General features: G+C 36.8%; 1 protein-coding gene across 5 annotated transcripts in view; it reads right to left on the bottom strand.

The window, feature by feature from the left end:
* Positions 1 to 14295, bottom strand: part of Senp6 (SUMO specific peptidase 6) — a 79703-nt gene that overhangs the window by 8385 nt on the left and 57023 nt on the right. For all 5 annotated transcript variants that reach the window (XM_021206477.2, XM_021206478.2, XM_021206479.2 and 2 more), the window contains 5 exons: positions 11332 to 11451; positions 9199 to 9291; positions 5288 to 5712; positions 1696 to 1799; positions 88 to 176 (listed from right to left, as the gene is read on the bottom strand). In XM_021206477.2, coding sequence (XP_021062136.1) covers positions 88 to 176; positions 1696 to 1799; positions 5288 to 5712; positions 9199 to 9291; positions 11332 to 11451 — 831 coding nt within the window. The remainder of the gene's footprint in view (positions 1 to 87; positions 177 to 1695; positions 1800 to 5287; positions 5713 to 9198; positions 9292 to 11331; positions 11452 to 14295) is intronic.

Raw genomic sequence — 14295 nt, 5'->3', positions numbered from 1 at the left:
AAAGAAAAGAAAAGAAAAGAAAAGAAAAGAAAAGAAAAGAAAAGAAAAGAGCGAGCCATAGGGTTCCAGGGTGAAGTCAGTGCTTACTGTTTACAGACAGTAGGCTTTAAATGCCACTGTCCTATTTCTGAACTGTAGTTTTCATCAGCAAGGAGTCCGTCATCACTGCTATCATCCTATAAAAGATTGATACACACAAGTGGTTAATTATTAAGCATCTACCATCAAAAAGTGAGCTAATAATCTAAGAAAACATCACTGCAGGTGACAAAACTCCTTCCAACAAAGTGGCAACACTTTTACAAGGAGGAGACTGACCTAGACAACTCAGCCTGTTACTTCACTCCATTAGTCACTGTTACTCTAAGTGTGCATGAGGAGATCAGGAACAACTTTGTGGGTTCTGGATACAACTTAGATTGTTAGCATGGGCGGCAAGTGCTTTGCCCACTAAGCCATCTCACCAGCCTGGCATCTAAAGGCCTTTTTGTGTTGAGATAAACTTTCAGGTGTTTACATACGGTGAAAATGGATTTATGCTGTACTTTTTCCTTTCCACTTCATCTTATAAAAGTAAGTTTTGGGTTATCCCTTGGCTTATAATACATAGCTAGAAAATGCTATTTTCTTTTCCACCAAATGAGCATCCCTATCTAAAGTGAACATCAGTGCTCACAAATTTGTTTCAAAATTCTGATATTTGTATTATACTGCTATCAGGTAAAGTCTCTATAAATAGTTTAAATGCAAAAAATCTTCTTAAAAAACTTCAAAACCTTAAATAGATCTCAGCCTACATCTTCAGATAGAGTTACTGAGGCCCCATGGCTTATAGTCATGGCTCATACTCCGAAATTCTGTCTAAATAATAAAATCAGAAATTGGAGTACGCTCTCAAGGACCCACGTGGTGAAAGGAAACGCCTCCTGCAATTATGCTCTGACAAGCACACTGTGGTACACAGTCTGCCCCGTACACAAAATAAATGACAAATAAAACACTTTCTAGAAAGGAAAGTAAAAAAAATTTAAGTTTCTCATAAACTTTTCTCATAAATAAACTATCTTCAAAACTATAATTTATATTTAAGGGTTTATGATATTTATCAGGGCAAATAAAATCCAAAAGCATAATAACCTATGGTAATGTTGATTAAATATTATTTGTTTTTATAATATATGTACATTAAACTGGAAATCAAGAAAATAGTCACTGGGTAAGTAAGAAAAAAGGTACTGAAAAAGTGGAAAAAAATTATATTTTACCATTCTTATGTATACTACAATTATGTATACTACATAATTGAAAATTTTACCACTTTAACATGCTTATTAACAGCATCTCAGATGTTGTTAGACCAAAGGTCAAAAACAGCCCAAAAATATTTTGAAAGAAAACATTATTAATTTTTTCTTTGACTCAAAGCTGGGCATTGAAATGAGGGCCAAGTAAGTAACCAAGCCCTGTCCCCGCTGCAAGACATGAACTCAGTATTAAACCTTTCCTCAGGTAGTGTTAGAACTCAATGACTACATCATCACCGTTTCAACACCAACACTAACAACTATATCCTGGGAACTTCTAACTGGAAAACTGGTTTTGTTTTGAAATAGAGCCCAAATCCAGAATCAACACTGCCTCCATTGCTGGTTCTCAGGTTCTGTAACAGGATTCCTACAACACATCTGATTTTACCGGGTCATCCTGATCTTCTGAGAAGTCAATGAGCTCATCTTCAAGCAGCTTTCCACCGTCTGCTGACTGATCACCATAGTTTAGTCTGATTTTGCTTAAGGCATCTGTACAACAGAAAACACTGTATGAGAAAAACCCCATGCGTATAACAGAATATTCAAATGAATTCTAGTCATAAATGACAGTAATAAAAAAAATCTGCTGTAGCATGTAACACAAGTATAAAGTGAGTTATTCTAAATAAAAACATGGATTGATGTCAATTACTGAACTGTTCTAGAACTCAGGTCCCAAGATTATGGGAAAAAAACCCACAGTTATATAAATATGTGTGTAAATCTGTATGTGTGTATAAGGATGTGTGTCAAATGTTTGTAGTAGGTGCTAGACAATAAATCGAAAGCTATAAGAGTCTAAAAATAATATAAATTCCCAAAAGTTATAAACCATAGAAAAATGAACATATAAAACTATAAAGATTAAAATTATGAAAACGTGAAAAGAATGCAGGGTGACTAAGAACAGTACAAATACTTACTTCTGCACAAATGAGAAAAAAGAAACCTATGCCATGACAGTCACGTGATGAACAAGACTCCCACTGTTTATCAGTTGAGTAAGTTTGTTTATATTACTATGTTCAGTAGAATAAAACCACACAAAACAATTATAGGTGTTGATACCACCAAAGAAAATGATTCCTAGGATAAAACTGAAATGGACATTTTAAAAAGTTCATTCAAAGCCAAGGATGGCCTAGGACATGCCTTTAATCATAGCACTTCTGGAGACAGAGGCTCTAGGATTTCAAGGCCAGCCTGGTCTACAGAGAGAGTTCCAGCACAGTCAGGGATACTTGGAGAAACCCTGTCTTAAAAAGGAAAGGTTCGGACTGGTGAGATGGCTCAGCAGGTAAGAGCACTGACTGTTCTTCTGAAGGTCCTGAGTTCAAATCCCAGCAACCATATGGTGGCTCACAACCATCAGTAATGAGATATGATGCCCTCTTTCTGGTGCATCTGAAGACAGATACAGTGTACTTATTTATAATAATAAATAAATCTTTGGGCCAGAGTGAGCAGGGTTGACTGGAACGAGCAGAGGTCCTAAACTCAATTCCCAACAACCACATGAGGGCTCACAACCATCTGTACAGCTATAGTGTACTCACATACATAAATAAATAAATAAAAAGTACATTCTGAAAGTGAATCAGAGACTTCAATACATCATTGAATATATTAAATACAACAATATACCAAACATTGTCTAAAACAGTGTACAACATTTCAAAAATTCATAAAGAATTACTTTTAGATATATTAGAAAAGTTTACTACAATCTAGGTTACAAAGGTACAAAGAGTTAAAAATATTAATATAAATAAGGTATCTTGAGAGAGAAGCAAAACAAAATGTATTCTTGAGAAGGTATATAAATCAAAATGCTGTAATTAGAAAGACACTACTTAAAATAAATAACTAAATACGCAACAGTAAACCCTTTTGTTATACACACAAACCTCTTCAATTTATGTCTCAGAAATAAATAAGTGTTGTATATTTGTTTAAATCTAAAACATCTGTGTAAATCCCGAGGCAATTAAAAATTAGTCAATATAATAATATCATTTTTAGAATCAAATCATTTATATCTATAGAAAGCGTTGTTACACACTATTTACCTTGCACCAATGAAAGTATTTCAAAATCTATCTAAATATACAATAGTCTATGGTCATACCACTGGAATTTAGAAGTTAAGTAGGCTTGAGCTTGATTAGAATACGAATGGGAGAAAGTAATTTTAAAAAGCATCTTCTTTTTTAGTTAAGTGTAATGGTGTACACCTTTAATCCCAGCACTGAGGAGGCAGAGGCTAGAGGATCTCTGAATTTGAGGCCAGCCTGGTCTGAGCAGTGAGTTCTGGGTTGGCCAGGGCTACCCAGCAAGGCCCGGCCTCAAAAAATAGTAACTAGAAAGAGAGTGTGGGAAGCGGGACTGGAGAGAAGCTCAGTGGTTAAGAGCATTCCACTGCTCTTCACAAGAGCCCTAGTTCAGTTCCCAGCACTCATACAAGAATGGCCCCATCAGAGGGCCGGGCACTTTCACTGCCATGTGCATACCCAGAAACACCATACATAATTAAAAATAATTTAAAAACAAATAAAAACAAAAGTATCTGTTAAGACACAAACATTTATATATTTACTGTGTATGATGTATATGTGTATACCCTTACTGTGTGTGTAGATAAAAGCATAATTTTCAGGAGTCAGCTCTTTCCTTCCACTATCTGGGTTCTAGACTGGATTCAAGTTAGCAGCCTTAACGGCAGACACCTTTTACCCAATGAGCCATCTCAGCAGCCCAGTGTCTCTCTGAGTGTGACTGTAAATCTTTTTTTTTGTTTTTTTGTTTTTTGAGACAGGGTTTCTCTGTATAGCCTGGCTGTCTTGGAACTCACTTTGTAGACCAGGCGGGCCTCGAACTCAGAAATCCACCTGCCTCTGCGTGCGCCACCACGCCCAGCTCGGGACTGTAACTCTTAAGAGCACATGTGCTTCATCTGGTCTGGTCAATTACTTTACATCATGCCCAGCTGAAAACCCCACTTATTTACTGTGGCAGATTATATGACATTATTAGTGAACACTCGTAACTGCATGGATTTGAGAGTTAAAATTAAGTGCTAGTCAGGTAGCAATCAAGGCACAAATTTTTCATAAGCTCCTAATCTTTCACATACCATTATTTATAAGACCAGTCTGTCATTCTCTCAGAAATGGGAAATCAGGTTTAGAGGGTTCCCTTAGTATACTTTTAAGCCTTCGAGCTCCTCGAAAATGCTGATAGAATCTATGATACTAGCTTCACAGACTTTGCCTTTAATTATAAAGATATAATTAATGTAGGGGCACACGTATGAAAGGAAACAAGTATATAAACGACAAGAAAAGATAGACATGTTAATTATGAAATCCACACAAAACAGTATTTTGCACTTTAGTTTCCGCTAGGGCTTTGAGGCTGTCTTCAAACAAACTGTCTGCTAACCAGACAACTTGTAAGGGGCAAAGCTCTACAGCACAGGACATAAAGCCCAAGCTGTGCTCCAATGCATACAGTCACCACTCACTTCATTTATTCCATCTCGCATTAAAATGTGTAAGATGACTGTTCAAAGAGAAACTACTTTATAATATTGGTGGTACTGATGACTGAATTCAGGGCCTGTGTTCTCTTCACTGAGCTATTCCCTAGTCTTGTTTGTTAAATAGCTGTGATAAAATTCATGTAACATTCACCCATTTCAAGTGTACAATACAGTACTTTTTATTATGGTCAGCCTTTTCTACTTGTGCATGCAACAAAAGAATATAGGAGGATGGGGATATGGCATGATGGTATACACCTTTAAACCAGCCAAGGGAAGCAGGCAGATCTGTGTGAGTCCCAAGCCAGCAAGGACACAGTAAGACCCTTTTTATTTATATAAATTCTACCTCAGTAAGTCTGGTAAGAGAAAATATAGAACCTTAACAGTTCAACTTTGAATTCCTTTACACTTTCAAAATATTATCAGTATGTACCTGGATGATGTGCAGAACTGAAGCATTCATCCCGGAGGCCATTCTCACTTTGGATTCTATCACAAATGTCCTGGCACGCAGATTCTCCGTTACTTGGTTCTTCATTTTCATTGATAGCATGATTTTTTTTTTTCATACTACACTTCACACTGTATGTGTTTCTCCGGTAACAAGGCTCACTTTCTTCCTGTGCAGCACTCGAATCAGTCACAGCTAAGGAATGCTTTCTATTTAGCATCTTCTTGATCACAGGCTTGGCAGCAGAGTTCTGTGAACAAGCACCCATCTCACTGGCAGAAGAAACACAACTGTCCTCTGCACTTGGAGTTTTTTGCATGACTGCATTTTCATGGTAATGAGGATTAGGTTCATATTTTGGTTTTTCCAAACCAGGGAAACAAACAACAGCCAAAAACCAATGTGCACTGTAAAAACAAACAACACTGCTGAACACACCACTAGAAAAGCTCGTTATGGTTGTTAACAGCTATCAATTGAAATGGTTGCCACAAGTTTGTGAACAAATACTGATCTTTTAAAATTCTTATATTGTTTATATTTATTCTCAATTGCTTATTGTCAATGGCTAACATACTAAAATGTCCACTAATTGTGTGTGTGTGTGTGTGTGGTTGCTGCCACATTATGTACCTAATTATCATAGTACCTATTATTATTATTATATTACAATGTAATTATTGTTATAAGAGTATTAAATTTATTCTTGCAATCTTCTGCATCTTTTCATTTACAGAATCCAAATTTTTATCATGTTTCTTTTGAGTGTTAAAGAAAGGCTTATTATTAAAAATATATATATATACCTAATCCTTAATCTTATGCTATGTTGAAATGGATATTAAATAGAAATGGCATATCTAATCTAGTTATTGTTATAAAATCTTAAGTATTAGTAAGAAGTTCTAACTCTCAAGTGCAAGTTCATGTTGCTATTTCAGGTATTATGGCTATCAACAGTATAGTTCATTAGAAAAAGAAAGTTATGTAGCCTAACACTCATTAATAACTTATTTACTAACTATCGATGCAATGAACAGGCTATAGATGAAAGAGGACAATATCTGTCATGTAGTAAGATGCCCAGAAAATATTCCCTCATCAGAAAACATTTTTTCTTCACTGCTAGGGATCAAACCCAAGGCCTTGGTCATGTCAGGCAAGTACCCTACCATTGAGCTATCCCCCTAACCTGAACCCCATAACATCATTAGGTAATTTTGTATTTTTATTTCTGTATGTACTAGATGAATCCAAGGCAGTATTACGAACATTACTGTCTCTTCTTCTGAAAACACTCACTACAAAGGTCATAAATACTGGTTTTGTTCTCAGTATTAAAAAGGTCAAAGGGCGCCAGGCGGGGCAATGCACTAAGGCAGCAGAGGCAGGCTGATCTCTGAGTTTGAGACCAGCCTGGTCTACATAGCACATTCTAGGCAAAGCTACAGAGTGAAGCTCTGTCTGAAAAACAAACAAGCAAGCAAATAAACAAACACCACCCCCAGATAAATCAAAAGGCCAGATGGATGAATACTTCTTTCCCATTCTTAAGAATTAGTTATTAGTATACAACGGTTTTAGGTCAGGCTACAGCAGAAGAAAGAGTATGTCAATGTCCTCATTTCAATATCTAAAACACAGGAAATCCTAAGTTCCACATCAGTTTTAAAAATGATAAAAAGTAGAAAAGTGTGTTTCAAAAACTGATGCTATACACAGGCATGGATTAACACTTGAGAGGAAGCAGGACCAAAGGTTCAAGGTTGTCTGTGGCTATATTATCAAGTGTGAGGACAGCATGGACTACATGAAATCTTGAAAAACAGTACTTATGAAATATGAAGCAACATGGTGAGTGTAGTCTCACAGCTCTACCACTCTCTATTCATGCCACTATGCGAATCATACATTTCCTGCTGCCTCACTTAAAAACTAGGCAAATGCCTTTCTTCTACTAACTTAAAGGACAATACTGAGGCATAGGATCACTTCTAACCTCAAAAATACAGGGCTTAAAGAAAATTGGCATCATGAAATGGCTCACTGATTAAGAATACTTGCTGCTCTGGCTGAGACCCCAGGGTTCAGTTCCCAGCACCCAATGGCATCTTGCAGACATTTTAAAGTCCAGTTCTAGGGGATCTGGTGTCCTCTTCTGACCTCCAAGGGCACCAGTGATGCACAGAAATGCAGGCAAACACTCACAAAATAAAATATAATTCTTAAAAAAAAATACTATTGAGCTGGGTATGGTGGTGCGTGCTTTCAGTCCCAGCACTCAGAAGGCAGAGGTAGATCTTTTTGAGTTCAAGGAGCTTGGTCTATAGAGAGAGCCAGGCCAGTCAGACTGCATGTGGAGACTCTATCTCAAAAAAACAAAGATTAACATCATGACTAAAATGAAGCAGATGACAAATCAATGGTGGCCTATCTAGTAATGTGGCTTTAACCTCTTTTTTTAAATTTACAAACTGTTTCCCATCAACTCATAGGTGCAGGATTCTGCACTGGCCCCAACTTTGCTGGTTCTCTACCACTTGTATGTCATATTGATGTCTATGGACATAGATAGTGATCATAGTGGCCCTAAATTATATATGACCGAAATTATATTTCAACGTTAACACTTTTACTATTCTGATCATATAAACAACTCTCCTCTTTTCTCTTAAGAAGCTTGTGCTACTTTATATGACAAATCCAAGAAACTTTATTTTATGCAGAATAAATTTAAACTTGATTATGAATTTTATTATAGTATGCATAAAAATTCAGTCAAGTAAGTTTTGCTTTGAAGCTATAACTGATGCTCTGACTTTAGAGATGAGCTTGCCTAATTAAAATCAATCTCTCTCTCTCTCTCTCTCTCTCTCTCTCTCTCTCTCTCTCTCTCTCTCACACACACACACACACACACACACACACACCCCACAGTAGTGCTGGGATAGAACTGAGGGCCTTCCAAAATTTAGCCAAGCAGCCTGCTACTGAAACCCCCAAAACAATCTATTTTAAGAGGGGATCTTAATATACTTGTTCAAATTAACCTCAAAATGTGTTGAAGTGATTCTCGTGTAACTAAAACATTTGAAAAAAAAAAAGAAAGAAAGAAAAGGAAGAATGAACAGGATAATGAGTACATGTTTGCACAAAAACAACCCTACACTATACTAATTTCAGTCACATTAATTACTCCAATCATAAAGAGAGAAAAAAGGAACAAAGTTAAGGCATTTCTTAATTTGTCGAAGGAGAGTACAATACTATGTCACTGTGCACGCCAGAAAGCAAAATCCTCTCTTGCCAAACAAGAATGCTATTGTTTACTCACACAGATCACCTCTACTTCAAACTCTCCCAAGAGCACAATCAGTGACCAAATTCTTTCAAATGTCTTCTTTAAAATAAAAGCAAAGAAACAAAGTAACACAAATTCTCAAGTCTTAATCACATGATAAAGCTGTGATATATCAGCTCGGTCAGAGTCACTGAGAACAATAATGAAGTTTCAGAGCATCACTACTGAAGCACAAGACTGCTTCGGATAGCATGGCTTTCAATTGAGTAAACCAGAAATCCAGCCACCTTTGCCTTTACTGTTAAATATGAGTGAATTTTAAACGGAAGATTCCTACATCTCCATAGACAATCTTGCATCACACAATCATCATTTTTAAAAATGACTTTCTTGTACTTTGACCAATAAAATATAATTAGAATAAGCTATCCAATATACTCTGTAAAATTCTGTATCTTACGACTCAGCAGAAAACTGTGTTAACTTTCATAAGTATTTTTAATACATAGAACAAATTTCAGAAAGATGTTTTAAAACAAACCTTTCCTTCTAAAAAGACTGTATCATCACATTCACATAGAATTTTACTCACGCTTCATTAAGGGGTACAAAAATAAAATCCTTCTCAAAAATATCTACATGCCGTGTCCACGTTTTTACTCTCCCATGACGTTTTTGTTGTATCCTGTAAGAAAGAGATCAATCACCTTCAACTGTTATCATAGTTATAGCTTATATGCAGTGACTTATATTAGAGGAGTCAGTTAACAAGCTGAAGAAAGAACACGATATTTTAAAACTAAATACATGTATTATTACTTTATGTGTATGAGTGCTTTCCCTATATGTATGTGCATCTCATGTGCTTGGTGCCTGACACAGAAGAGGGCATTGGGTATTCTAGTTCTGGAGTTACAGGCTACTATTTGCTGCCATCTGAAGCTGGGAACCAAACCCTAGCCCTGGGCAAGAGCAGTTAAGTGTTCATTACTGTGCCATCACTCTAGACTCATTAGCAGAATATCTTAGATGAAGTCAGGAAGGGAAAGCATGAAGCCTCATCATTGATCTGCAGGGAGGAGGCTTTAGTTCCTTTCACAACATTCTAGGGAGCTTCAATGCTTCTCCTGGCTGGATTTCTTTTTGCTTCTACCATTTAACTGGTACAGTGTTGCTATTTAGGAACTATACTGAGATAATTAACAAAGCATGATTTACTGGTAGCTTAAAGGAAGGGATCAGGTAAAATATGCACTACTTGAAAATAAACAGGAACATCATAAATTATGAAGTGTGGTCAAAAATCTATTCAAGTCTATGATAAAAAATTAGGAAGTTCTTAAATATTAGAAAATATAATTTATCTGGCATAACAGTCCCAACTCAAGTGTTGCTACAAGAAAATGTGCCAACTCTTGAACATTTTGATCAATTAAAGCCTGAATGCCAGCTGTAAAAAAATTCAGATGTGATAGCAGAATAGAATTTCTTTAACTTGTCAGGAAACAGTCATTCTAAGAACTTATTAAAACTACAGATTAAATATCAGGCAGTGGTGGCACACACCTTTAATTTCAGCACTCAGGAGGCAGAAGCAGGAGGATCTCTCTAAGTTCCAGGCCACCCTGGTCTACACAGCAAGTTCCAGGACAGCCAGAACTACACAGAGAAACCCGGTCTCGGGGGGTGGGGGGGTGGGAAGAACCAAGACCAAAACAAACAAACAAACAAAAAAAAAAACAGATTAAGGAGGGCTGGGATGCAGCTCAGTAGAGCACTACGCTGCCTAGGACAAGCCAAAGCTCTGGCTCAGTCCCCAGACCATAGAGAAAACAAAACAGGCTCAAGCTTCCTGTCTCAGCATCACTGAAGGAACACTTAGAGCAAAGGACACCAGTGATGGTTTCATCACCATCTAAGAAATACAAATGAGTCTTTGGATCCACTGTTCTAGGTATTAGACCTACAGCCTTGGAATTCTAGGTATTCTGAAACTATCAGGATATAATTAATGATATTATTTTGAGACAAACAGAAATAAAAGATGTTGCTCAATACAAGTAAAATTATATATATATATATATTTTGGTTTTTTGGTTGTCCTGGAACTCACTTAGTAGACCAGGTTGGCCTCGAACTCAGAAATCCTCTTGTCTCTGCCTCTCAAGTGCTGGGATCAAAGGCGTGCGTCACCACCGCCCGGCTTGAATTTTTTTTTTTTTTTTTTTAAAAGTTATCCCCTTAAAACGGGTGCAAGATTATTTCAGGGCAGCTAAAAGTATGTTTACCCATACAGAATAAATGAACCTGAGCTGTGTGCCGCCCCTAGTGGAAGTCAAGAAACAAGAATGCAAACAGAGATCCGTGGGGCTTTTGTTGGACTTTGTTTTAAATTATCATCATAGGCCTTTTATTTTGCATCAATTAATTCAAATATTGAGAAAATATTTTTGAGGAAAAGTATAGCCATGTAAGACTCAGACACACCATTCTCCTTATCATCACCCATTGAAGAACACATCTTCACAGATATCTAATATTTATACCATACTACAAGTAAGGTAGAAATAATGTATGTGAAAGAATATATACAGGTCAAACCCAAATACTACAGCATTTCACCCACAGGACACGAATGTCTTGATATCTCATGTGAGATGGGCAACTAATGCCCATGAGTACTAAGGCATAAAGTACTAAAGGAATTGTTAAGAATCTGACTTACGACAGATTAGTTGTCTCAGGATTTCTCCTCTCTCTCTGATTAAGGCGTTTATAGAAAAAAGAACTAAATATATGAATTCGGTCAGCGTCTTCTTTCTTCAGTTTTTCAAGCACCAAGTATCTATTTTAAGGAAAAAATCTACAATTACCATATATTAGATCTCAGTTCATTCAATATATAAATAGTCATTTATTTGGCCACCATAATCACTATCTTAGAAATGAAGTCTACTTAATGTACTAGATGTATTAGTCACCAAAATATCTTCGGCAATTTAAAGTGGTCTTTCTTTTTTTTTTTTTAGAATTAAAACTATGACTTGAAAGATTTGGTTTTTCAAGACAGGGTTTCTCTATATAGCCCTGGCTGTCCTGGAACTCACTCTGTAGATAGACCAGGCTGTCCTCAAACTCAGAAATCCACCTGCCTCTGCCTCCCAAGTGCTGGGATTAATGGGATTAAAGGCATGTGCCACCACACCAGGCTTGAAAGATACTTTAAAAACAAACTCTAACCGAGAAAAATAAGTATACAGAAATATTTTCTAGAAACATTCACAGAAGCATTATTCAAAACTGTAAAAAAAAAAAATGGCAGAAATGCTAATTTACTAATGAATGGAAAAATAAAATATATACAATATGATACTTAGAAGGAATGGCTACCATAAACAGGACAATGAAGAAGAATTTTAAGAATATTATGCAGAAGAAGCGAGTCTCAGGGCTGAAGAGATGGCTCAGCAGTAAGGACATGTGTGCACACAGCCATCTGTAACTCTAGCTTCCAATGTGCACATGGTACACAAACATGCCAGCAAGCACTCACACACATGACACAAAGATTTAAGTATCCACCCCAAGAGGGGCTTCCCCTTCTCAGAAGGAAAGGGGAAGTGGAATGGAGAGAAGACTTACATGAGGGGGTACCAGGAAGAAAGGTACGGCTGATATTGGGTTGTAAAGTGAATAAATCTTTTTAAAAAACATTCTTGTTTTTCTTGCTACTGTGCTGGAGACTTATATTGTAAGGGAAATTATAGTTAAATAAATTTAATTGTTTATGTTTCGAACTTGTCACAGAAGTTAGGTGAATCAGGTCTACAGCCATCTTGCCTTGATAAGACAGTATGAAAGTCTTGTGAAATCTTACACAGAGATAAGAAGTACTTAAGGGGTCTGTTTCCCTCAAAGGCCTTTCACTTTATACCATTTGATAATTTCAAATCTCAAGTTTTTAATAAGATATTATTATTGTTTATGATGATGATGATGTTTCTGGAGGGGAGCGTCATGCATGCCGAAACATCTAAGTAGAGACAACTTTGCTGAGTCAGTGCTTTCTTCTCACTGTGGCTTCTGGGCATCAAACTCCAGTCGGAAGGCTGGCATGGTGCATGCCAAGCACTATCACCTGCTGAGCTCTCTCTGGCCCAAAGCTCGAGCTTCAATAAAAGGATACAACCATAAAGAATTCTTATACTGAGGCAGCTCAGGGGCCCTACAAAAGGCATTATAAAAGATAATGCCCTTAACACACACTTTGAATCAATAATATTCCTAACAGAACACATACTAAGCTAGTTAGAAGACTGGAGCTATACCTAAAAGGAAATCCATACTGCTTTTGCTGGCCAAAAGCTACTTTTGAAAACTTCAACTTAGTTGGGCATTATTATTCTTGACTACATTTTTCATGCTCGAGAGGAGATAGGAAAATAGAAATTTCTGGGATTGTTTAGGCTATAGTCCAAGTTCAATGCCAGACAGGCTACACTACAGAGTGAGACTTTCAAAAACTCCAAAATTTGAATTAAATAAATAAAGGTACAATTCAAAAGAGGTGAGGATAAGGTATTTGTGGGTTAAGAAAGTTGACAAAAAATCCCTGCCACCAAGTAACTAAAAAGCAATGAAAATTCCATGCTTTTTATATATAACCAAATCATATTTCTATTTTATGTATGTGTATATTTTTCCTATTTGTGTACCATGTGTGTGCCTGGGGCCCCAGGAGACCAGAAGAGGATGCTGGATCCCCTTGAACTAGAGTCAGAGACAGTTGTAAGCCACCATGTGGGTGCTAGAAAGTGAACCAGGGTCTTCTGCAAAAATAGCATGTGATCTGAACTGCTAAGTCATCTTTCCAGTCCCCAAGTCTGTGGTTTTAAAAGACATTAATCCTCTCCTATAATTCTCTTATGGCCTTGATGGCTAGCCAGCCAGATTTGTGTGTCCGTTTGTCTCTGCTCACCTCCCCTGGTGCTGAGGTCACAGACAAAGAAGGAAGATGTGCCTTGTGCAGAAGAGCTGAGCATTCAAGCTGAGGACTCTTGCTTACAGAGCAAGTACCCTTACCCACTTAACCATCTCCCCAAATCCTTTCTCCATCATATAAAACAAGGGGTTGGAGAGAGATTAGCAATTGAAGGTGTTTCCCGCTCTTCCATCAAAGGACCCCAGTTCAGTTTCCACCAACTACTTGGGTGGTTCACAAGCCCTGTTAACTCCAGCTCTAGGAGTAGGTACCTGTGCACATATCTGCCTACACATATGCAAATAAAAAATAAAATTAAATCTTAAAACAAACAAAAACTCTCACAGAACAATGAGAAAAACTATCCTTTTATTTCACTTCTCAAAATATCATGAGACACAAATAAAAATGTAAAAGTATGATGTATTTTCCTAGATTTCCTTTATTAACTGCATGTTTTAAATCAGAGGTTTATTATATAAAATTTAACTGGAAGCTTAACTATAAATATGAGTACTGAATAAAGTCAGGATTATAAATTATAAATATTTTAGGATGATAAAAAAATTAAGATTGTTTCCATATGAAATACAAACAACAGAAATAGCAGGGTTAAGTTGGTTGACAGAGTGCTTTCTTAGCAGGTATGAAGTCTTGGGTTTACTCTCCAAACACCATATAAACAAGTTTCCAGTTCCTAACTAAGGA

Source organism: Mus pahari, chromosome 10 (genome assembly GCF_900095145.1).
Source record: "Mus pahari chromosome 10, PAHARI_EIJ_v1.1, whole genome shotgun sequence".
NCBI classification, from domain to species: domain Eukaryota; kingdom Metazoa; phylum Chordata; class Mammalia; order Rodentia; family Muridae; genus Mus; species Mus pahari.
The sequence above is the reverse complement of the archived record's forward strand: the minus strand, read 5'-3'. Positions and strand labels throughout refer to the sequence as shown.